The sequence below is a fragment of the Canis lupus genome, chromosome 6, assembly GCF_003254725.2.
Source record: "Canis lupus dingo isolate Sandy chromosome 6, ASM325472v2, whole genome shotgun sequence".
Taxonomy (NCBI): Eukaryota; Metazoa; Chordata; class Mammalia; order Carnivora; family Canidae; genus Canis; species Canis lupus.
Window position 1 is genome coordinate 53,956,189 of NC_064248.1, and position 25,286 is coordinate 53,981,474.

Consider the following 25,286-nt stretch of genomic DNA (forward strand, 5'->3'; position numbering starts at 1 on the left):
TAAAGAAAACAAAAATTTACAAACTATAAAGAAAACAATTAGCCAATAGAAAACTCTAACAGAGCTTAAATAGCTGCACTCAATTTTGTTATGATCTCCTTGATCCATTATACCATTTCCTGTTCACATTCCAACCACACTTCTCCTTTTCTTAAATTACTAAAGACTCAAAGCTTTTAGATAAAGGTATAGAATTAAACTATTGCTAATTTTATGAGTTCTCAAAAAGTTTCAAACAAAAACAAATTGAAGTTCTTTTAAGCATCAGAGTTAATTTTTGCTTCAATATCGCATATTCTGAATCATATTCAAGAGATGGACATTGCTAGAGCTTAACTGATCACCTCTTGCAGGTCTTTTGACTTCATAGTCATTGCTCTTTGCTCTAGATTTTCACATTATCAGTCTTTGAGGATTGCAGAAGAATTATTATTTTAAATATATAAATGGCCAAGCCTAAGAAACTTTCTATCTTCTTGAAGAAATATTACACCATCTGAAATTACTGGCAAACAAAATAAGACAGTATATAAACAAAACTTGGGAAAGAAAATGTCCAGCAGCAGCTCTGTAATCTATTTGCTCTTATTTGGGGAGTGGAAGGATCACTCTTCCTCTGCTCCCAGAGGAATACAAAAGACAGATGAAAGGGGAACAGGACTGGAGACAGGGACAGTCTGTCTAGAGCAGGAATCAGCAAACTTCTTCTACAGAGAGCCAGAGAGTAGACATAAGTAGTAGGCTTTGGAAACTGTACACTCTCTGTCACAACAAATTGACTCCAGTGTTGTGGTGTAACAGCAGTCATGTAAACAAAAAGCAATTAAATGGCTATTAATGTGCCAGGCAATGAGTGCTGGACCACACAAAGTTTAACAAAATTTTGTCCTTGATCTAATGAAACACAGAGATGAGTAAGACACAGAAAGAAAGAGAGAGAGAGAGAGAGAGAACACTATCATAAAATACACTGATCATAATGGTGTAACTCTATGTCACTATTATGGAAACACAGGTGAGGGATACACAATATAACCAGAGAGAGATGGGGTTTAGTAATGGAAATAATCCTCAGGCTGAGTCTTGAAGGATGAGTAAGAAGCCAGGAGACTTTTCCAGGACGTGAACAAGTTGGAGAGATTTTTGAGGAGGAATAGGTGGCAGAAAGAGATAAAACAGATGTATTTGGAAAATTTTCTGTCATATTAAAGAGCCCATGTTTTATCTTGTAAGCAGCAGGAATCACTGAGGGGATTCAACCAGGGGAGGGTTGAAAACATTTTTTGTGTTTTAGAGGGATCATTGTGGAAGAAAATACAAAAGACAGATGAAAGGGGAACAGGACTGGAGACAGGGGCAGTCTGTCTAGAGCAGAAATCAGCAAACTTCTTTTACAGAGAGCCAGAGAGTAGACATAAGTAGTAGGCTTTGGAAACTGTACACTCTCTGTCACAACAAATTGACTCCAGTGTTGTGGTGTAACAGCAGTCATGTAAACAAATGAGCATAGCTGCGCCCCAATAAACTTTATTTACAAAAAAACAGCAAGAGTTTGGCCCCTCAAGCCTTACTTTGCCAACCCCTGGTCTAGAACAGCACTGTCCAAAAAACTTTTATGCAATAATGAAAATGTTCTATAGATATGCTACCCAATTTGGTAGACACCAGTAACATGGGGCTGTGAAGCATTTGAAATGTTACCAGTTAGACTGAGAAACTGAATTTTTAAATTAAATGTAAATAGTTACAAGTGACTCATGGGTACCCTCTTGGGCAGTACAGGGTTAGAAGTTGGTACAGGAGCCTAGGCAAGAGATGATGGGAACTGATGGTAGAGACAGAGAGACAGTGGCAAGGCAAGAAATATTTAGGATCTAATATGGACCAAATAAATGTAGGTGAGAGAAACAAAGATGATAACCACATGTCAAGCAGGAGTGACTGACAGAGAATGGCTTGGCCACATGCTGAATAAGAAACTACAGAGGGAAATATGTTGCATTCTATTTTAGACATGTTGACTTTGATGTCCACTTGGAAGGAGAAAACACTGGACTATAATACAAAGAAGTAGGTAATATTAAATATGCTCTTTTTAAAGAGAAAGCAACTGTAGTACAGTGATGTTAAATAACTTACCCCAGGTCAGGGCAGGTTAAGTGGCAAGGCTGAATTGCAACTTGAGTTTATCTGGTTCTAAAATTCATACATAGTCCATCACATGAAAATGAGCAAATTGGTAATAGTTGACACCGTGAAAGGAGAACTCACCCCAGGGAGAAGCATTGAGAAGGTCAGTGGGCCCAGAAGAGAGCCTCAGGGAACACCAGCATTTATGGAACTGTCTCTTACCAAGGAAGCTGAGAGAGTATGGTCAGAGAAATACAAGGACTGGGTGAATACGGTGTTATGAAAGCAAACCGTAGAAGAAGGTGCTCAACAGCATCAAGTCCACAGAGAGACATAATGAAACAGGCACCAAACGGAGTTTGCTGCATTTTGCAACTGGAAGTCACTGGTGCCTCTAATGAAATAGTTCCAGCACAATGACAGAGGAGGAAGCCTAATTTTAATGAGTTTAAAGAGCAAAAAAAGGTACAATAGAGAAAGCAAGCATAAACTATGCACTTCCAGTGTTCATTGGGTTTTAGCATGTTGAATATGAATGACATTTAGCATTTACTGTATGTAATACCCAATGGCAAGCACTGTGCCAGGTGCTTTATACACATGATCTCACTGAATCTTCACAACAAACTCTGAGGCCTATAGGCATCATCATCCCTGTTTTATAGGTAAGAAACCAATCTTAGATTAAATAATCTTCCACTCATATACAATGGTGAGTGGGAGAGTTTGGATTTGATTGCAGGTCTTTTGACTTCATAGTCATTGCTCTTTGCTCTAGATTTTCACATTATCAGAGTCTTTGAGGATTGCAGAAGAATTATTATTTTAAATATATAAATGGCCAAGCCTAAGAAACTTTCTATCTTCTTGAAGAAATATTACACCATCTGAAATTACTGGCAAACAAAATAAGACAGTATATAAACAAAACTTGGGAAAGAAAATGTCCAGCAGCAGCTCTGTAATCTATTTGCTCTTATTTGGGGAGTGGAAGGATCACTCTTCCTCTGCTCCCACAACCTTTGGCAAGAAAAAAAAGATCAGTTTAGGGGGACCTAGGTGGCTCAGTCAGTTAAGCATCTGTCTTCAGCTCAGGTCATGATCCCGGAGTCTCAGGATTGAGCCCCCACATTTGGCTCCCTGCTCAACAGGGAATTTGCTTCTCTCTGACCCTCCCCCATTATCATGCACTCTCGCGCGCTCTCTCTCTCTCAGATAAATAAATAAAATTTTTTAAAAATCAGGCTAATTGCTTGGTGAACATACTAATGACAGATGTCCTGATAAACAGACTTAGGTATTTGTTGCAGGAGAGTCTCATCCATGGAATGCTTTTCAGATATATCTAGTTTAGGATTGCTTATGCTACCCCTTGGGGAATATTTCATAAGTTATGTAACTATCTATTAAATGGCAGTGTTTCATAACCTCTATGTCCACAATAGGAGCTATATATACTGCCTATATGGCCCCTCTTAGATAACCTTATTCCAGAGTCAGCCCAATGCCAAAAGGACCCAGGGAATCCTTTTGATGGTCCTGAACATCTCCCTAATTTGCCAGGGCTTCGTGATTACCTGGATCCTTGGGATTATTAGTAAAGCTTAATAGAGGGTACACTCAAACCCACACGAGTCTGGTTTGACACTCTCAATTCCCTGGGTTATCTCTGTACTAAGTCACAAAAGGGCTAACTGCCATCCTGGGAGCCTCCCCTGGCTTTGGAACTTTGACCTAAGATTTAAAAATAGGTAAATTTTTCAAAGATGTAGGATGTGAATAAGGGAAGAAACGAAAGAACCACTCACAGGTGCATGAGACAGTAAGGGCTCAAAATGGACCCTAATGAGTAGGAAGAAATAAGGCTGGAGACATATGGAGCACATTACAGCGAACCTCAAAGTCAGAGAAGTGTCTAAATAGGATGCAGTTTTTAGAAGAAAATAAGGTACAGAAAGTGGATCCCAGGGAAGATTACATCAGTAGCCCTGTGAAGAGAGGACTGAAGAGAGGGTCAATCTGGAAGGAGGGAAGTCAGTCAGAAGGCTATGGCAGTAACTGAACTATGGATATCCAGAAGGCCCTCACCTAGGACCATGGACATGGAGTGAAAAGAACAGCTAACGTTACACAGAAAAGACATCAGCAGTCCTCACTAAATGACAAGATAAGGGTAATACAGCACCATAATAAATCCATTGGCAAATATGAGCAACTACCTCCTCCATGGGGTGGAGCTTAATTTCCTTTCTCCCTCACCCCTTGAGAGTGGGCTCTACTTCATATCTTGCTTTTCAAGAATAGATAAGGAAAAGAAAAAACTTCACAGTGGAGAAACCTGGTAAACACCACTTTAAACATGGGATGCAAGTTCACATCCCCAGTGATGTCACATGGACATCATGTTTCTCCTGACATGATGTGATGAGAAGGGCATTCTAGTGTCAAGAATGTGAACTGGACCCAAGTTGAACCCAAGTATAATAAAGCATCACCATCCTTCAAAGAGAGTTTTGTTGTAAAGCTAGGACCACCACTTTCTAACTAGGTTTCTCTCACCTTTCCAAAGCTTGGTTTCCTCATGTGCGCAATGGTGATAATAATTAATATCACATATTCTCATTTTTATTCAGTAGCTTTAGGATCTTGGAAAAAACTTCCCCAAACTAAAAGTAAACAGCACAAGTTTAAAATAATGAGATTAATAACCTACCGCTGATTCACAAAAGGGCTGGAAAGTTCTGCAAGCAGGCGAAAATTCCCAATGGATGCCAGGACTCCATACCTCTGGATGATAGACATAAAACACAATGTCAGGGAGGACAAGCTTATCAACATTTCTAAATATTAAAAGAACATTCAATAACTTCTCCATGTAAAATAACAATCAATACCAAAACAGACCATGTCTCCCAGCTGGTTTTCTTCGTTATGAGAATTTAGAAATGTCACTACAATTCTATAATATTTTTAAAAGACAGCATATTGTACAGTTATGTGCACTTATAAAAACAGATTTTAAGCAGTTGTTTCCCATGTTGAACTAATGAATTCTGCAAACAGCCAATGGTAGCAGCATTCTCAAATTACTGTAAAAATAATGACCAAAATAGCATAAATTTCAGAAGTTGAAGAATTTTATAGCAATGAAATACCTAATAGAAACTCATTTTTATATCCATTAATAAAAGTATCTTTAAAATCTCAAAAGTGTACTTAACATCCTAAATAACAATATGTGAGCCTGTGAGTAGATGCATATTTGCCAAGGGTACACACATGCTAAAACTTATTTATCACATTTGACCTGAAAAATATATTTGTCAATCAGAAGATACTGCAGCTAAAACACACACTTTAAGGACCTTTATGAACTTAGAAACACAATGCCTAGTAGTACATTGTATGAATTTAATAATAGGAAAAGTAGAGCTAATAAACATTAGAAAGAAGAACAAAAGTATACATTTCAAAAATATCATGTAATTAAAAAATTATTGCTAGGTAAATAGTCATTTCAGTACTTCTAATTCAATCAGAATTATGATCACACACAAAAAGAAATAGTCCTACCTACCCCCAAAACATTAGACACATATGGAACTTCAGAAACTCGATGCCTAAAAGCTATACCATGCTGTCTTCCAAATGGGAATGATACAAAGCAATAAAAACATGAATTTTTCATTTGAATATTTTCAGTTCTTCTCCATGGAAATTGTTTTAGGGATTGAAACTTCAGAGCTTGGGGATCCCTGGGTGGCTCAGCGGTTTGGTGCCTGCCTTTGGCCCAGGGCGCGATCCTGGAGTCCCAGGATCGAGTCCCACGTCGGGGTCCCGGCATGGAGCCTGCTTCTCCCTCTGCCTCTCTCTCTCTCTCTCTATGTCTATCATAAATGAATAAATAAAATCTTTAAAAATAAATAGATAAAAATAAAAAAATAAAAATTCAGAGCTAGTTACACAAATTAGCTTTTCCAACACTAATTTAGAACTTTTTATAATCTCAAACTCACTGGCCTTAGTGAAATTGAAATGGGTGATGAGGAGAAAGAGAAGAAGGGCACCTGGGTGGCTCAATGGTTGAGCAACTGCCTTTGGCTCAGGGCATAATCCCAAAGGATGGAGTCCTGCATCAGACTCCCTGAAGGGAGCCTGCTTCTCCCTCTGCCTATGTCTCTGCCTCTCTCTGTGTGTGTCTCATGAGTAAATAAATAAAATCTTAAAGAAAAAAAGAAAAAGAAGGAACAGAGGGAGCAGGCACAAAGACAGCGGGTGAGTATTGTACACGGGGGTGATCAACTTTATCTAAAGTCAGCTGAGACACAGCCACACCACTCCAAAAACACTGACAACATAGAACTAATCACTCACATGTGTTATTACTTTAACAAAGAATTATAAAGAATCAGTGTTTATCTGAAATTATATATTGTTTTGTACTATTTACTTTTCTGTTACAATAAGAGCTTTTATTTTAAAAGATTAATAATGGCAATTAGTAGTAATTAAGAATAGGACTAATTTAACAAGTAAATGTATGAAAACAATATTTTTATGTTTTTTTTTAATAGGAGGAGAGAGAAGGAAAGGCGGGGGGGGGGGGGGGTTGAGGGAGGGAGGGAGGAGGGAGAGAGAGAGAGAGAGAATCTTAAACAGGCTTCATGCCCAGGAGCTGATGTGAGTCACATTCTCAGTACCCTGAGATCGTGACCTGAGCAGAGATCAAGAGTCAGATGCTTAACCAACTGAGCCATCCAGGCGCCCCAACGTTTTTGTTACTTTCTACCCTTTTATTTAACTCTTTTTTTTCTGGATATTTAAATTTACTAGGCTATATTATTGTATATTTCTGAGGCTCTGTAAAAGGAGAATGTAAATACAATTGGGACTAATTAAACAGTTGTCTATATTTAATAAAAAAAATAGTGACAACTTCTTATCTATGACACAGTAGGATATTTTTACTGTTTCCTTTTCCAATACTACTACTATGAACTGCCTGCAGCCATTAGGTGAAATTATATATATATGTAATACACACACACATATTTTGCTTTTATTCCCCAGGAATGAACTACAGTCCAGCATACAATTCACTTTGGTTTCTAACTCTGCTCTTAGAAGTCCACATTACTTATATCGGTCCAACAGGATGACCTCAACCTAAATATTTTCGTAAGAAAGATGTGAGCATAATATACTTGAGATTTTACTTACTAGCAACAGCAAGCTTCTTAGAGTTATAAGAATTAAGTCCCTAGCTCTCTTAAAAAGGTCCACCCACTTTATTCCTACAGGCTTGTTTTGCTAGACCAACTGTTTGTTTCCAAGGTCCTCTGCATGTATAAATTCATCATATAGACTACTCATTTCTAAAATAGCCATCCTTTTCAACACTCCAAAGCACACTGGGTGGATTCCAAGTAAGTTAGAGTTCTAGTAAAGAAAATCCTGTTCAGTGTGGCTACTCTTTTCTGGTAACATTTTTTAGTTCAGAAGCAGTCTAATTTCCCCAAAATGAGTCATTTTTCCATTGAGAGAGTGTTCATTACAACCTGCACACCACATGAAATAACTAAGGTTTGGATTGTTCATCCTTTTCTGACTGCTTACCGGTCCCCTCAGTAATCACCAAACACTTTTAGAGAAACGGTACATAAATACCCATTTACTTAATGTAATACTTTTCTTCCTTCTCCAATTTATTTCCCCAGTTACAGAAGGACATTCTCCTTGCCTCACACTCTAAACATGTGCTTTTACAGCTGGCCAACATTTGCTAGCAACAATTGTAGCTATGTTGTAGGCACATGTCTATGGACATCATCTCCTTATATTTCCATAAAGTCAAAACTTTCATTGTTTTTGCAGGTTTTGAGGAAGCTAAAGGTGACAAAGAACCTTCATTGTGAAAGCCTCAATGTCACAGGTAAGCAAATCACATTCCTTTTTAGCACTGTTCTATGCATGATGTAGAAGACATTTCGCAGGTAGTAACTTTTCATTTTATTTGGTAAGAAGTTGATAGACCAAATGGAATTTGCCAGACTTACATTTGTGCTGTCTGCCAAATATGCAGACAGATTGAGCAAAATCTAATCCATACTTGAACACATCAACAATTTTTGTTTATGTGGATTCTTTATAATCTTTATAGAAATCAAAAATTCAGCTTGAACTCCATTTTTCTTATTTTTTTTTTTTTTTTTTTTTTTTTTTTTTTTTTTTTTTTTTTTTTTTGAACTCCATTTTTCAAATCAAAGTACCTCAGAGCTAGGGGAACATCTTGTTGTTGCTGTGATTCGGTGCAACACTTGATAGAATGAAGAAAGTATGATCATTAGTAAGATCCAACAGAATCAGCTCTCTATGTTGTAAGAAGCCAACACATCTGTTATCAAAATTTCCCTTTTTTTTTTTCACTGACAGGATGTTTTAGTTGCAACCTCTGAATCAGGAAATGTAACTTTAGTCAGTTTCATAGAGCAATCAAGGGAAAAAATAAAATGTGTACATCCATGTGATATGTCCAAGTTAATTCAGTGCCTGCTATTTTCAACTGAACGTCAATGTCTTTTTGGAAAATGAAAAAGTACAGATTGAGATGCATTTGCTTCTCTCATTCCAGACTTGTGAGACTCAGTCTCTTCAGGTGCTTTTACATCCCTATCTCTACCAGGCCCAGGTTAATTTGCCAGAGCTGCTATAACAGAATACCACAGGTTGGGTGGCTTAAATAACAGAAGGTTATTGTTTTACAGTTCTGGAGGCTAGAAATCCTAGATCAATGTGCTAGAGATCAAGGTGGATCCATGTTCCTTCTGAAGGTTCTAGGGAAGGCTCTGCTCCAGGCCTCTCTCCTAGCTTCTTGCAGTTCCTTGGCTTCTGGCAGTCCAACTCCAATCTTTAGGCCTTTTCCCTGTGTGCATGTCTGTGTCCAAATTTCCCCATTTTATAAAGATACCAGTCACACTGGATTAAGGACCCAACCTTCTCAATGATGACCTTGTTTTCACTTAACTAATTACATCTGTATTGACCTTATTTCCAAATAAAGTCACATTCAGAGATAGTAGAACTTAGGACCTCAACAAATGAATTTGGGGGCGGGTTACAATTCATTCCATAACAATGCCCAAACTCAAATTCTTTTACGCACGTTGTGCAGTATGGTCTATCTTGGTTATCCAATTCCCTCATCCATGTGTCTTTCCATACATCTATAATAACATACCACTATATACTAAAATATGTAATATACATATTTCCATATATAATAACTATAACCTTCTTTATTGGTGATGCTTAGAGCATTCTGGTGTTGGTATCATAACTATTCTCATTCTGGTTATCCAAACTTCCAATAGACAAAGATAATTGTTAATGCTCATGATTACAACATACTTCAGTTCCATCATTCAGCATAATGTGACAATGAATGATCCATTATTGTGAATTGCAAATCATGCTTGCCATGATTTTTTTGCATCACAGAAAAAGATTTCACAGGATGTAAGACTTTCAGTGCTAAAATGGTAAAACCAAAATGGACTTGCGCAGGCCACTCCTATCTTTGTTTTATTATGAATTTTATTATAATAAATCTCAAATGTCAGGTGAACTTTTTCATTTTAATACATAATCAGAATCATCTTCCCAGCAATGAGAAGGAGACATGAATAAAGAGTAAATGTCTTGGGATGCCTGGGTGGCTCAGCAGTTGAGCATCGGCCTTCAGCCCAGGGCGTGATCCTGGAGTCCTGGGATCGAGTCCCACGTCAGGCTCCCTGCTTGGAGCCTGCTTCTCTTTCTGCCTGTGTCTCTGCCTCTCTGTGTGTGTCTCTCATGAATAAATAAATACAATCATTAAAAAAAAAAAAAAGAGTAAATATCTGACCTAACTCATGCCGCACAAAGAAGCACTTTGAAGATAATAGGAAACAAATTGCCTTGCATATGCCAAGTTCCTTGATGTTTTGTGGATTTATTTTTTAGTTTTGGTGATTTGTTTGAAGTTTAGGTAAGTGTTTCCAAAGGAAGTAGTTGGAATATTTCAGTTAAGAAAAGGTCAGGAAAATAAGTAATTGTGTTTAGTTGGAGACCATCCCAGTAAAATTAAAAAGCTAAAATGTCCTGCTTTCCTCTACTACATACTTAAATTCTGCAGTGAGCAGAGCAAGGGAGAAGAGCTTTGAAAATAGTGCACAGGTAGAACATGATTTTTGGGGAGGCGAAAAAAAGCAAGGAAAATAGTTACTTTAGGGAGATTCTTACTTGAAGCACACATATGAAAATCTTAGAAATATTTTTTATTAGGAGAAATCCTCTATTATAATAAATTTATGTGTGTAATAAACATTTACTCTTAATTTTTTAATCTTTTTTTTAAAGATTTTATTTATTTATTCATGAGAGACGAGAGAGAGAGAGAGAGAGAGAGAGAGAGGCAGAGACACAAGCAGAGGGAGAAGCAGGCTCCATGCAGGGAGCCCGACGACGTGGGACTCGATCCTGAGACTCCAGGATCACGCCCTGGGATGAAGGCAGCACTAAACCACTGAGCCACCAGGGCTGCCCTACTCTTATTTTTAAAGTTAATTCTCTCATTTATAACATTGCCTTTCTCTTTTCAGGTAAAGGCAACTCTTATTCCAATCTATTTTTCTAACAATCTTATTCTTTTGTTTAATTGTTTTAAATCTATGGTATTCTAGGTAACTATATCCAATGTTTAGAGAGTATGACAGACCAAACTACTATAAAATATGAATTAATATGTTCCTAGGGTCAGCCAAAGCCATGCTAAATTCCTTACTGTATCTTTCAAGTAAATCATTTTTCCAAAGATGAGATCCAATACTGAAAAATTTTTAATTTTTGTGATTTCTAAAATATTTGCAAACAGATACCCCAAAGTCATGCAAAATATTGAAATAATATTCCAGCAATAGTCTTACTCTCAAACTTTAAGAATTTTAAATATTTCTCTCTACTGAACTTTAAAAATACAAAAAAAAAAACATGAAATGTACTGACTTTTTTTAGAGTCTAGAAAATTATTTCTTTTAACTTCTTTCAAATTGGTATACAATTAAAAGTAATATTAACCAAAATATCAAATTAACATCAGATAAAACCTGACTTTATAATAGTCTTTAAATATTAAAAATGACTAGCAAAAATTATAAATTTTGTATGTTACTTTCATCTAAATTTAGACAAAATGCGGTATCTCCACACTTTGAAAAGACTTTCTCTTGAGTTTATGAAAAATTGGGCATAGCATCCTAGCTGTTCTTCTAATTTCTCTCCCCTCTTCCCAAAGAAAAGGGTTAGTTCTCTCATTTCTAACCCAGTGGTTCTCAAAGTGTGATCACTAGCCTAGAAGCATCAGCATCACCTGGATATTTGCTAGATATGCATATTCTTGGGCCCATGACAGATCTCCTGAATCAGAAACCCTGGGGGTCAGATAAGCAATCTAGTTTTAACAGGCCCTCTACATGATTCCAATATTCACTAAAGGTACACAACCATTGCCCTAGCTTACAGATGACCTAGGAATCTCTAAGCCCTCAGGGAAACTATCTCCCTACTTCTCTGACATTGTAATTAGTGAAGATTTACAAATCCCCCCATCAGATCCCACCAGCATTATGAAAGTAAACTAGCTGTATCCCTCTAAAAATTTTCCCCTGACTCCTTAATATCCATCAGGGTTAAGTGTCTCAACAGATCTCTCTGCTTGTCAGAGTGCTTAACTCCCTGCAAATATCTATATTCTTTGTGTCTCATTTACAGTTCTATCCATAAAGCCTAGTGCAGTGCCTGGCCTATATTTTCTGAGTTGAACCTCACCTGCCTCCTCAGTGTGAAACAAGCAGAATCACCTCCAAAACCAGAATCCTAAGAGTCCTATAAACCTATTTCTGAGTGGGTAAGCACTCTAATGAGAATATTAGTATTCCATTCTAAAAGAAAAGGAGAAAAATATCCAGATGTTAATTTTGTAAAGAGATCAGTAGAAAAGAGTTAGAGGTCATCATAAATGTGTATGATAAAAAGAAAAGTCTGATATTTAATCTCCAAAAATTGATACATTTAGATTAGTGAAGCAAGACAGAAAAAAGTGGGTAGGCAAGTAAAAGAGATAGGGAATATCACCTTACTTCTATCAGATGGGCTAGTGTCAAAGCTTAAAAAAAAGAAAAAGAAAAAAAAAGTAAGTGTTTGCAAGGATATGAAGAAAAGGGAACCTTCATACACTGTTGGTGGGAATGTAAACAGACGTAGCCACTATGGAAAACAATACGGATGTTCCTCAAAAAATTAAACATAGGACTACCATATGATCCTGCAATTCTACTTCTTGGTATTTACCCGAAAAAAATAAGAACACCAATTCAGAGAGATATGTGCACCCCTATGTAGCATTATTAACAGCCAAGATACGGAAGCAACCTAAGTGCTCTCTGATAAATGAATGGGTAAAGAAGATATGGTATATACACACAATGGAATATTAGTCATTAAAAAAAAAGAATGAAATCTTGCCATATATGAGAACATGGATGGACTTGACCTAGAGAGTTTTATGCCATGTTAAAGAAGTCAGTCAGAGAAAGACAAATACCATATGATTTCACTTATATGTGGAATCTAAAAAAAACAAAACAAATGAACAAGCAAAACAGAATAGAAAGACTCACAGATACAAAGAACAAACTAAACTAATGGTTGCTAATGGAAAAGTCTGTTGGTGAGGGACAGGGCAGGTGGCCAAATGGGTGAAGGAAGTTAAGATGTACAAACTTCCAGTTATAAAATAAGTCATAAAGATATAATGTACAGCAAGGGTAGTATAGTTAATAATATTGTAAAAACTTGGTTTGGTGATGGATAGTACTACACTTAATGTGTAGATCATTTGGTAATACATAAAAATATAAAATCATGATGATGTAAGCCTGAAACTAATAGGATACCATATGTCAACTATACTTTAATTAAAAAAAAATAGAGGTAAGAGAATTTGAGACCTGCATAACAGCTATGGACCAGAAGGAAACTCGCTAGAAGAGGGCATCAATGAGCCCTTTATTAACTGCATAACCTTATGGTTATTAACTGAATTTCTCTAACCCCATTTCCAGATTTCTACAAATATGATGAATACTTTTTAATAGAGCTACTGTTAGGAGTGCGTGGCGGCTGCTGCACTATCCTCATCATCCCTGTTTTACGGAACAGTGGAATGATAGATGGAAGTGTCTAAGAATGCTACTTGATTATCACCACTGTATCCCAATGTTGATGGCAGAATTTCCATATTTCTTGGCTGGCTGACTGTCAGAATCTTTCAAAACCTTATTCTCTTTGGAAAATTCATTATGATAATTAAACAGTTAAGTCTGGGAAGGCGGGAGACTTAGTATAGTGATCACAAGCCCATGGCATGGAGGCCAGGCTTTGAACCCTCTCTCCTGAGTGACCTTGGGTGAAGCTGATCTAAATTTCAGTTTCTCCATTTGTAAAATGGGCATAATACCACCTTTATGACAGAACTGATGCAAGAATAAGATGAAATGTGTACCAATGGCAACCAAGAGAACTATGAAAACAGAAAAGGCACTCCAAAAGTGAAAAAAAAAATCTGTAGTTTAAAGGTAAAACTGAACCTCATAATTTTTCACACCATGATTATGAAGACGATTAATTAAGCTTAAGGACGAGTCCTAAAAGGGCCTATTCCTTCCTGTCTATGTATTAGTCTTTGGCTCACTGATACTTGGGTGATTTCATGGGATGAATGGCCCAACTGGAAATGATGAGGAAGAGGTAATAATAACACATCACCATCATGATTAGTGAGGACTGAATGTGGGCTCACTATTCTATTTCAGTATAAAAAATAAATTATGTCAACACATCACTCCTCAAAAATAGCTAATGTTACTAATTGTTGCAGAAAAAAATCCAATTTGAAAAGGAAAATAAATACTTCTTAGGGCGAACTGCTTTATTTACAGAATAGCTTATGCCAAACTTTCTACCTTACAAGGATACTTCACCCAACCCAAACTTCACTCTGTTCATGACAACTTTATGTTCATCACCATCAGGATGTGGTGGCCTCCTTCTTTTACCCACAGATTTTGTAATCCCATCTACCAAAGCTCTTTCAATTTGCCCTTCAGCCTGGACAACTCCAGGTTAAGAAGTATAGCATCTCCAAAAGCTGCCTACTCCACCTTGGAATTGCTATTCAAAAGTTCCAGAACGGGGGATCCTTGGGTGGCTCAGGGGTTTGGCACCTGCCTTTGGCCCAGGGAGTGATCCTGGAGTCCCGGGATAGAGTCCCGCGTCGGGCTCCTGGCATGGAGCCTGCTTCTCCCTCTGCCTGTGTCTCTGCCTCTCTCTCTATCTCTCTCTATCATGAGTAAATAAGTAAAATCTTTAAAAAAAAAAAAAAAAAGTTCCAGAACTACACTGCACCCTCTCTGACCTCTACCTGCCAGTCCCTACTTCTGATCTTGCCAATCCAAAAATCTCTTCTTCACATGATAATTCTTCAAATATTTAAAGATAGCACATGTCTATCTTCTTTCCAGGTACCATTTCCAACTTGCTAAAAAAAATTCTGGTCTACCCTTTTCACAGGGTTCCTGAGCCTTATTAACTGCCCATCTTCAGAAAGTAAAAAGAGAACAAACAACAAAAACTAACCAATCTCTTGGTGAAAAGAAGCATTTACACATGCACATACATCTTTTTGAAGGCATGGGGTAACCTTTCCAAAGAGAATTTTAGCAGAACATGTCAATCTACTTAAAAATGTACATGCCACTTGCCCAAGATTTCCACTCTACAGAATTATTCTTTGAAGATAACTGTGTATTGCACAAATAATGGCATAAATATGAAAAAATATAAGGATGTTCAATCTATACATAATCAAGAAACTCTGAACAGACACATAACAATAGGGAATTGGTTAAAGATGATTATATATCCACATGCCACCAAAAGAGATAACAATCTGACCAGATGGCCTGAGAATAAAAACATTTTCGGAACTTAAAAAAGACTTAGAGAATTTACCTCCTTCATGCTCTTCCTTAGGAAATCATTTGAGGTTATGCTACAGCACAACAAGTGAGTGAACCAAGAAAGACAGACACAGGATCCAGGAAACAGTGACCCCACACCAGGAAAGTCATGGCAGGAAGCCCAGGACACTGGGAAGCAGACCTAGAGAGCAAGCTGTTCAGACTGGAGTGGCGAATGGAGAGCTCCAAGGGCTGGGAAAAGACAATTGCAGACATGGGATGCAATCCTTGAGAATATGAGAGAAGTCAAATGTTAAATGATAAAGACAAATGTTGCAAGAAGAAAGGGAGGCACCAGAAACTCTAAGCAAAAATTAGATAGGAAATGTAATCTTGCTTGTGCAGTGAACTATTTTAATAGAATCATCATAAACACATTATTCATTTTCTCTGTGTAGGATAAACTGGACATAAAGGAAAACTCAATATGATTATGGAATAAAAGGTAAATAGTTTAATATATTGGCGATACAAAAGTCCAAGTAAAATGACAGAAATTGAGGAGTGAAAAGGGGTTAGAGACACAGAAGGAAGAATTGAAGTGCTAATATCTTCACCTTAAAAAGTGTATCAAGAGGTGCAATGGAACCAGAAATAAGAATTTTCAGAGGAACTGAGACAGAAACTATAACTCCTTTAACAACACTGAAATAGAGGCATGAGCATTAAACTTTTATCTATCACAGCATGAAGATAATAAACATTCTCTCACATTGACCAAGACTGGGTGATAGTCTCCGAGGATGGCCACCACCAATTCCTTCTCTCTTTGTTTGTGCACAATGATCCTCACAGGAAGAGGTGGAGTCTAATTTTCCTTCCCCCGAATCTAGGCTGCCCTAGGAAGCTCACTTGACCACCAGAATGCATTGGAAGTAACATTATGGGTCTTCTAAAGCAAGGTCATGAGAAGCCTTGCAGTTTCTTCCTGAGAAGCCCAAGGCACACGGAGGAGCCACATATGTGCGCTGTAGGCAACAACATGCTGAGGTCCCAGCAGACAGCAGCAATTCACAAGAAGGGGCTACTGGAATGAGCCCCTTTCCACCCAGTTGAGCCTTTAGAGGACTGCAGTCCCAACTGCTACCTAATAGCACCCACATACAAGAACTGCCCTGCTTTCTTCTTTTTTTTTCCTAACATCATTAAGAACTCATTGAGTCTATGGGTTTCAATGGCCACAGTAGTTTTTGTAATTGATGATCAAAATGCCACATTTTTCAGCCAACAGGACTACCTTCATGTTGGTTCCTGTGTCCTTTTGACACAGCCCCATTAGTCTTTGATGGGTTCCTTGCTTTCTGATACAAGATTACCAGTTATTTTGTTGTATGCAAACTTCAATATGTAAAACAAATTTTACATTTCAGTTTTGATCTCATTTTTGTAATAGTCATACACAGAATGCTATTTTTGACTTATGCATGTGTACATAGGAAAAAAGCAGAAATACATTCCTATATGTAAATGGTAATTAAATAGATATAAGTAGTTATGTCTGGGTTGTGGGATTGGGGCATTTTTCTTTTTGCTTGTCAATGTTTTCTAATCTTCAAGTAAAAATGAATGACCTGGCTAATTAATTTTTTTAAATGGCCTCTGCTTATACATTATTTTTCATAGCTTTTTAATTTACAATGTTGCTATAAGGGGCTTAACCACTGTTTTCCAAATGTATACTTCTGTGGTTCTCTTTCTACCCTTCTGAAGTTCCCCTTTGCCTCTTATAGAGGATTATCCTCCTTCTGGTCCCTGACTGTGACCTTGATCACACTGCCTCCACAAGACAAACCTTACTTCTAATGGCATATGGGCCCCTTTCCCCTGGAACAGCTATGTTATTGCCACAAACTTCATAGCATCTAAGTTACCTTTCTGCCCAGTGTCTCCCATTTCCTTCCATGGTATCACACTCCTCTAGTGCTCTGGGTCATTTTGCCCTTTTCATTCTCTTCATTCTCTGAAATCCAAATTAGTCACCATGGTCTATTGATTACAAAATAGCTTTTAGGTTTTTCTTCTTCATTAATATGACCACCACCATAACCACCAAAATTAAATTCTTCATAATCTATCACTTATACTACTCTGATAACCTCCTACAACATATCCTCCCCCATGCAGTATTTTTTTCTATATATTATTATCAGCTTTACCTTTCTACTATGCCAATTGTATCAAGTTATTTTTTGGCTATTAGTCCTACAGCAATTCTGGGGGGAAAAAAACAAGGCTGGTAAGTTGGAATGTTCACTCTATCAGGTGACACCATCTTACTCATCCAAATGTACAACCCCTACCAGTCCCCCATGGATCCTATGCCCTTACTACAGCCCCTGAAGATTGGATCTCTTCATAGAACCGAGCCCTTACTACAGCCCCTGAAGATTGGACCTCTTCTCAGTGATTTTCATCATGTCTTCTGACCTAGGAAGCCTTCCCCACTTTTTTGCTGCCAATCTAAACATATTTTTTTTGAGATTGAGTTTAAGTCCCATCTATCTCAAAAGCTTTCTTAGAAATTTTTAAAAAGCATAAATATATATAGGAAAATCTAGGCACAACTTATATTCATTTCAAGAATATATATCAAGTATTGTCAACTGTTATCTCTGAAGAATCAGACCTAGAATCTTATAAGTGAAACTTATATTCATTTCAAGAATATATATCAAGTATTGTCAACTGTTCTCTGAAGAATCATACCTTAGTATAATCAGACATTATACTAAGCATTATATTTCAACAAACTCAGAATTGTGTTTATAAATATCCATATGTAGACAAAAATATTAATAGAAATTAACACATTCATTTTTTCATTCTCTAAATTGCTAAAGCATTACTGATTTATCAGCAGCTGATGTATTGGTTGAATTTTTTTGATAGCTTCCTATGTTTAAATCTTAGCTACCTAGCAGAATTCCACAAGTTCTATCATATCCTTATCCCCTACCCCCAGAGCTCCTTAGTTCAAAACCACACAGGGGTATAGAACTATGCTTCAGTAATCTTGCTTCTGTATTTTCTGCTCCTGTACCTCATGGCTGGCCACCTGATTAATCCAATGCACCTATGACAGCATTAAGTGTGGCATGTACTTCCAGGGGCATAGGTAACTATTAGATAAGCCTTAGGTTATGTGTAATTCTTCATTACCTTATCCCCGGCTCCCCTACTCAAGAAAACCAACCGAAATACAAATGAGGTAGATGTTATTAATGGGAGAGGTTTAAGTCTACTCTAATATTTTTAGATACATGAATTATAAGTTTTGACACTTTATTGTTAGTGAATTATGACAAAACTCACAACTCACTTCTGGCCAATAACGGGATTCCAACTCTACCATTTATCTACAGTACAACTCACACTTGCCTTGGCCTCTACATGACTCCCTGAGGGAAAACAAGACAGGATTTGTCTGATCCCTTCTGGAGCTTAAAAGAAATTCTCCCTTTAGCCACTGATTATGAAAATCTGGATTTTTCTCACCATGGGAAATTTCATTTTCTTCAGCTGAAAGTGGCTAGGGTTAGAGCTTTAGTAGATAAGAGAGAAGGATAACTAAAGTTATTATGCATCTACTCCTGTTAGCATGGTCTTAAATACTGTGCCACTATCAATGGCCTGGAGTGGGATGGACACCCTATCTCACCACTAGGGCTAGAGAGAAATTCTGGGCATCTCAAACTGGACACTTGTGTAAAAATGTGACTGTGTTCGGCGTGGCAATAATGAGGTGCTTTTTCATAGGTTATTACACTGACCTGGAGCATTTCCATGGAAACTCTTTTCAGAGTACCATCAATCTTAAAATGAGATTTTGGAACAAAATCCATCCTATATTTAATAATTATTTGTTGCTGAACTGTAATCATTCAAGGCTTTTGGTTATTTATTTACAAGACAATCAAAGGTCTAAGCTAACACACAGAACTGGATTGCCAAATGAGACTCATGTGAAACTGATCTTATCTAATATTAAGCTTTACTAAATGTTCCAAAGATAGAAGCAGCCAAATAATTCAGAGGACACAGAGAGAGGTGGGGGACGTCAAAGGCAGCTAGCAAGCCAGGTCCTCCCTGTGTTGAACAGGAAGCTCTGGTCCCTAAGAAATGAAGAGTCTACTAAGTGACATTCACAAAGTTCCCCATACAGCAGTGAGAGTTTCACTTGTAAAACAGATCTTTCCATACCCCCAGAAAGTTGTACGGCCAATATGACGTTCTCCAAGGCAGGCCTCACAGCAACTCCATTCACATTACCATGTCATCTTTGGCCAGGGCCATCTTAAAGGCATTTCAGAGTTAAGGTCTCTTCCTCTTAACATAGGTCAGAACTCTGTTTACCCAAATGTCCTGCTGACAAGATCAAACTAGAGTCATCTTCCCTCCTTTCTTCCCCTCCCTTTCTTCCAAGAAGCAAATGGATTTGTAGGCCAGCTGCTTTCACCCCTTCCTGCCACGGTTACTTAAGAACTTGGTGACATAATTTAGCTTACTCTTACTTGCCCATTGCCTAACTTCTCAGTATTAGAACCAAATCAAATCATTTTAACAAAACTGTTGAATCACAGAATTTCAGAATTAGAATAAAACTTCAAAGATACTTTAGCGTAAACTCCTACCCAAAGTTTTTACTTGCTATATCTATTTTTATATCTAGCTGATTTAAGATATCTTATGGTAGAACTATTTTTAAAAGGTCACTGTTATAATCATCTATTCATTGAGTGTCTCTTCTGTAAAACAGAAGTCTGACCTACTTCTCTTTCACTGTCCTCAAAGGTCCCAGTTCCAATACCTGAATTAATCCAGAATAAATCTACTCTTCTTCCACTTAATAGTCCTCTCACATTCCCAAAGACATTTCCAAACCATCATGTCCTACAATTTATCTTTGTAGGCTCACCTCTCTGGGTCCTTCAATTGTCACAGGACGATAGTTTCCTAATCTAATCTCCACTCCGTTATTCTGGCAGCCCCACCCCCACCCCAGGCATATGCAAGGTCAGGGACATCAGATAATGAGCTTGGGTGTGGTCTAACCAGGAAATCTGTGATTTTTGTTTGAATTGGATATTCTGCCTCCCTTAATAAGAGTCTAAATTTGAAAGCAGCATTCTTTTTGAGCAGATGTGACATGCTTTTGGTACAACTGAAGTTGTGGTCATTTACCACCTCTGGGTCATTCCTCCCTTCTTATACATTGCCACACCTAAATGCAAACCTAACATTTATCACTATTAGGTTCCACCTATTTGTTTCAGCCTATTGCTCCAGCCTGAAACTTTTTAAGAATGTAATATATTATCCAGCATATTATTAGTTCTCCTTCCTCGCCTTCAGTCATTTGATAGGCTTGTTTAAAACACAAACAAACAAAAAAAAAACTTTCTTTATTGTGGTAAAATATATGTAAAAGTTACCCTTTTAACCACTTTTAAGTGTTTAAGTCTCCAAAACTTTTCATATCCCCAAACTGAAACTCTCACCCATTCAACAATAACTTTACCCCTTCCACCCAGCCCCTGGTAACTTTTCTTTTCTGTGTCCATGGATTTGACTATTCCGACACAAATATTGACTAGGGTAGACATGGCAAGCCTCTCAGCTGACATCTATTTTACTGTCACACAGAATATGAACTGTTTCATTTCCTGGTATTGAAAGGAAATAGGCTTCAAAAACCAAGCCAGGTTAGAAAGGGAAAGGGAGACAGTTCTGCTAAAATAATCCAACTATGCAAATCTGAGGGGATTCTCTGCTCTCATAAGAAAGCATGAAGAAGCAACCACAGGGCCAGGAAGGAAGAGCTAGCCTTGAACTCCACCTAAACCAAAACAAAGGGCGGTCTTAAGGAGCTTTGTTATGTTCATGAAATAGGGGGAAAATGGTCACATCAAATATTAAAGTTTTAATATTTTAATAAAAATTAAAACAAATTCCAAAATCCAAACTCATATATTATATGTATGTAGGTCTTTACATATATGCACACACATAGAACATAGTTTTTTAAATAGACACTTAACATTTTTACCACGACTAATCCCTCAATTAGTAGTAAGAGTTATAAACTAACTGTAAAACTGTGGTTGCCTATAGATTTGAATAACTATACAAATACTAACAAAAATCTAAATCACACAGACCTTACTACTCAATCTTGCTTTAGCAAGCTATATTGGATGGCTATTTTATTACTTACCTCATCAACAAAAGTATTCATTTTTTGAAAGTTTATTATCTTTTGAAATGTTGCTCTAACAGCTATGATAGTTACCTAAAATTTTTCTTTAAGGCTCTCCTAACAGGAGAAAAGGAGGAAATACATTATTTATGTCTAACTGAGAACAGGCAACACTATTCAAGTCATCTTAAAACATTTTAACAGTTTAACACTGTTAATGATAAACTGTTAGTGAGTCATGGCATTTGTTTCATGGCACTGTTGTGGCAATTCTTTAGACTAAACCGGAAACCAGTATTTTTCTAATTCTTGTCTCCTGATGTAAATTACAACTTTTTATTATATCTGACATAACAAGTCTTTCATTTTTCAATACCACTTCATACATACTTGCTTGCAAAAATGTTTTTAAAATGTGGACACTGGAGTATAACACTAAACAAAAAAACAAATTCTCACCCTCAGGGTATCACACTGCACCTAATTCCCTTACATAAACTCACTGAGAACCTTGGAAACCAAATTCTCTTCCTAAATTGCAGCTGCGTGGTTTAATGATTAGGTTCCAAGGTAGTGTAATAATGCAGAGGAGTTGGGGAAAGTATGTATAGCAGTGCTTTTCTTTTCAAATTTACAAGTTTTCCAAGAGTATTCTAACTCTTATTTAAAAGTTGTGGTTTGATAGGGGGAATGAGGTGATTCACAAGAAACACAGAAGAAAACGAAAGCTACCAAAGAGTATCCTGACTGAGGGAAAGGTAAATACTAAGAAAAAATCTGTAGGATTATCACCTTCTTATATAGAGAGAAGATTTCTTAAGCTCTACATTACTCCACCAGAGAATTTTCAAACTCCATTAAATATACTGAGAGAGGTACAAAAAAATCAAGATGTTATATAACCTATTTAATAACCTATATTTAAAAGGATCTTACTTTTCAACTATTCAATAGAGCATACATTTAAAACCTACAGATAACTCATCTCTATTTTTCATTTTAAGTTTTATTTAGTTACAATCAGACAGTCTTTTGGGGTGTCTAGTTGGCTCAATCGGAAAAGCATGTGACTCTTGATTTCAGGGTTGTAAGTAAGTTCAAGTGGAGAGAGAACTTAAATAAACTTTAAAAAAAAGAAAATTTTTGAAGAAAAGAAGTTACTACAAATAGCTTAATTAGTTGTATGCATATCAAGTCAAAGTGCTTTCCAAACCCCAATTATCAACATGTAAGTGAGGAAATTCATAAAAGTTTATGTAAAATAATAATAGTTGTTGTTACTATTATTATTTTGTTAGCCTTACTTAAATTGCACAAAGTGACCTGGGATTCACTGCTTGGAACAAAAATTTTTCTAGAGTTGAACTGGAAATGTAGAATCCATAAATGACAAAGGATCACTAACTACATCTATAAGCATTTATTATTTTCTAGGTTTTTTTTTGTTTCCCTCTAAATAGATTCACTTAATTAGATAATTATAATTAGATAAATTTACCTCATATCATTTATTTCATACAACAGAACATAGGAAGAAACCAAAAAAGCAATCATCTCTAGAAAATACAGCAGTTAATTTTTTTATCAACTAAATAAAGTTAATTTCTTTCAAAAAAATCCATCATGCACCTTGATTTTTTTTCTATAAAAGCATAAAAGTCCAAAGAGAAAACAGTATTTATCCCACATAATTAAACACTCAATCTGCCAATCCATGCACAGCCAGCCCTTTGGCAAGCCTGTAATTCAAGGGCTGAGAGAGAACGGCAGCTCATCATATTCACATTTACAAGTTGACATTAAGTGACCTGTTATCTTTCATCAGCTTATATTCTTTTCACAGCACAATGGTTATTTGTGACGCATGTTCAGAGAACATATTTCTATACTGCAGTATGATACTAAACTTACATGGGCACCCACACATTCTTCCCAGATTTAATCAGTATTTTGTTAGTCAGCTTTCATGTTTTTTAAGCAAGTGTTTAGGAAACAAGTGCTTGACACCAAATATTTAAGAACTGTAAAAGGTAAAAATCTATATTTTATAACTACTTATAATCTATTAAAATCTAAAAAGACAAACAGTAGGAAATGCCACTAAAAATAGCCTATTGGTCCAGAAAAATAAAGGATATCTTCTGGATATACATAAAGCACTTGTTTATAGCATTAAAACCAGCATAGTTTTTAAGACATTTATGTTAATGATTTAGATTTATGACTTCAAATGGGTGATATAGTCATGAAAGGCCAATAATATAAGGACTTTAGTAAAACCAAATAAGAAAAAGTCAGTGGTTATATTTAAGTTTTAAAAAGTAGAAAACATGGAGTTGGTATACCATAACTATTACATAAAATTTAGATTATCCTAGGGGCATCTCGGTGGCTTAGTTAATAAAGTGGCTGACTCTTGATTTTAGCTCAGGTCATGATCTCGGGGTTATAAGACTGAGCCCCAGGTCGGGCTCCACACTCAGTGTGGAGCCTACTTAAGATTCTCCACCTCTCTCTAGCCCTCCTTGCTCCTGCTCTCTCTCTTGTGCCCATGCATACACATGCGCTTGCACACACTCTTTCTAAAAAAAATAAAATTTATGTTATTCTATTTTACATGTATCTGTTATTTCCAAATATCTATTTGGGGCTTGTTGGCATATCTAGGTTTAAAAATAATTGATTATGGAGAAACCTAACAAACATACAAGGGATATAAACTTGCTAATTTACAAAGGTATAATGCAGGAAAATAATTTTAGATATAAAACAATATGCATTACTGCCTGAAACATTCTGTTGAGTAGTACCCTCTATTAGTTCAGTCTTAGAACTCTGATGAAGTATCTGTGCAAGACTCTCCCAAATGCTCCAGTCTACTTCAATGTAATTACATATATACATGTAATTATACAATTATTAAACAGAAAAGAATTATAGTAACTGGTTATATAAGAATCTATTCCTAACTCTGGCTGTTAGTCATAAACGCATCTAGAAAGACAGGCAGATATCAAAGGCTACAAAATCCTAAATGGTTTAAGTGAAAATTTAAGAAACTAGGGTCATCTGCCTTAAATTTTATAAATCCAAACAGACATACTAATACAAGCACACAAGTAATTATTTTTGTTAATAAAAAGATGACATATCACAAGGGTGATCCCTGAATGCATCTGGAGTTGGTCTTTATAAACTGAAAATTGTATGCTTCAATGTCTGTTCACCTTTAAGTCATCATTCCCAATCTTGTCTACTTGTCAGACTACTGTAAATTCTGGCACTCACCAGTACATAGTAGTATGCATACAGCGCTGCACAATGGTGAATTATAAAATATTTGTCACCAATCACTTTCCAATACAAAATGAGAATCAACAAATCTGAAAAAAGGAAAAATAAGTGAGATATTACATAGGAAGAAAGCTGTTTTATTTTTCAAGTGTATTTAACTTTCTTCCTTAAGGAGAAGACTACTTCACTAGTCTAATTACCCATGTTATTGTAAGGTATCACTTCCACACAACTGTTTCCCCAACTCTACTGTGACTACCCCCAGATGAAGCCCAAGTCAGGGAATCTAGCACAGTGCTGACCACACAGGTAATATATTTGTTGAAAGTATAAATGAATAACTTGTTTCCAGGGTTACATAAAACAGAAATGTTATTGAAAAAGATAATTTTTAAATAAGCCTAAATTACTGATGTTTGCTACTATAACAATTCAGACAGATAAGATGGCTGCAGAAAAGGTACAAAATGACAACTCATTTATGACACAAATTCAACAAACAATATTTAAAAATTAACAAAGGATGTAATTAAATATTCATTCAAAATAGAAAA

General features: G+C 36.5%; 2 protein-coding genes across 37 annotated transcripts in view; one reads left to right on the top strand and one right to left on the bottom strand.

The window, feature by feature from the left end:
• Nucleotides 1-25,286, top strand: part of LOC112640819 (phosphatidylinositol N-acetylglucosaminyltransferase subunit P-like) — a 117,434-nt gene that overhangs the window by 42,403 nt on the left and 49,745 nt on the right. For 14 of the 26 annotated variants that reach the window (XR_007411464.1, XR_007411465.1, XR_007411467.1 and 11 more), the window contains one exon: nucleotides 8,005-8,062. Coding sequence is in view for 1 of the 26 variants with exons in the window: in XM_049111647.1 (XP_048967604.1) it covers nucleotides 8,005-8,062 (58 nt within the window). In the remaining 25 variants the exon portion in view is untranslated. Of the gene's footprint in view, nucleotides 1-7,200; nucleotides 7,320-8,004; nucleotides 8,063-11,934; nucleotides 12,071-14,793; nucleotides 16,612-25,286 lie in introns of those variants that run through there. The other 12 variants (XR_007411458.1, XR_007411463.1, XR_007411459.1 and 9 more) reach the window with 5 other exon arrangements.
• The window catches only part of TLCD4 (TLC domain containing 4), a 103,500-nt gene that overhangs the window by 16,290 nt on the left and 61,924 nt on the right, over nucleotides 1-25,286 (bottom strand). For all 11 annotated transcript variants that reach the window (XM_025417552.3, XM_025417554.3, XM_025417558.3 and 8 more), the window contains 2 exons: nucleotides 24,727-24,821; nucleotides 4,844-4,917 (listed from right to left, as the gene is read on the bottom strand). In XM_025417552.3, coding sequence (XP_025273337.1) covers nucleotides 4,844-4,917; nucleotides 24,727-24,821 — 169 coding nt within the window. The remainder of the gene's footprint in view (nucleotides 1-4,843; nucleotides 4,918-24,726; nucleotides 24,822-25,286) is intronic.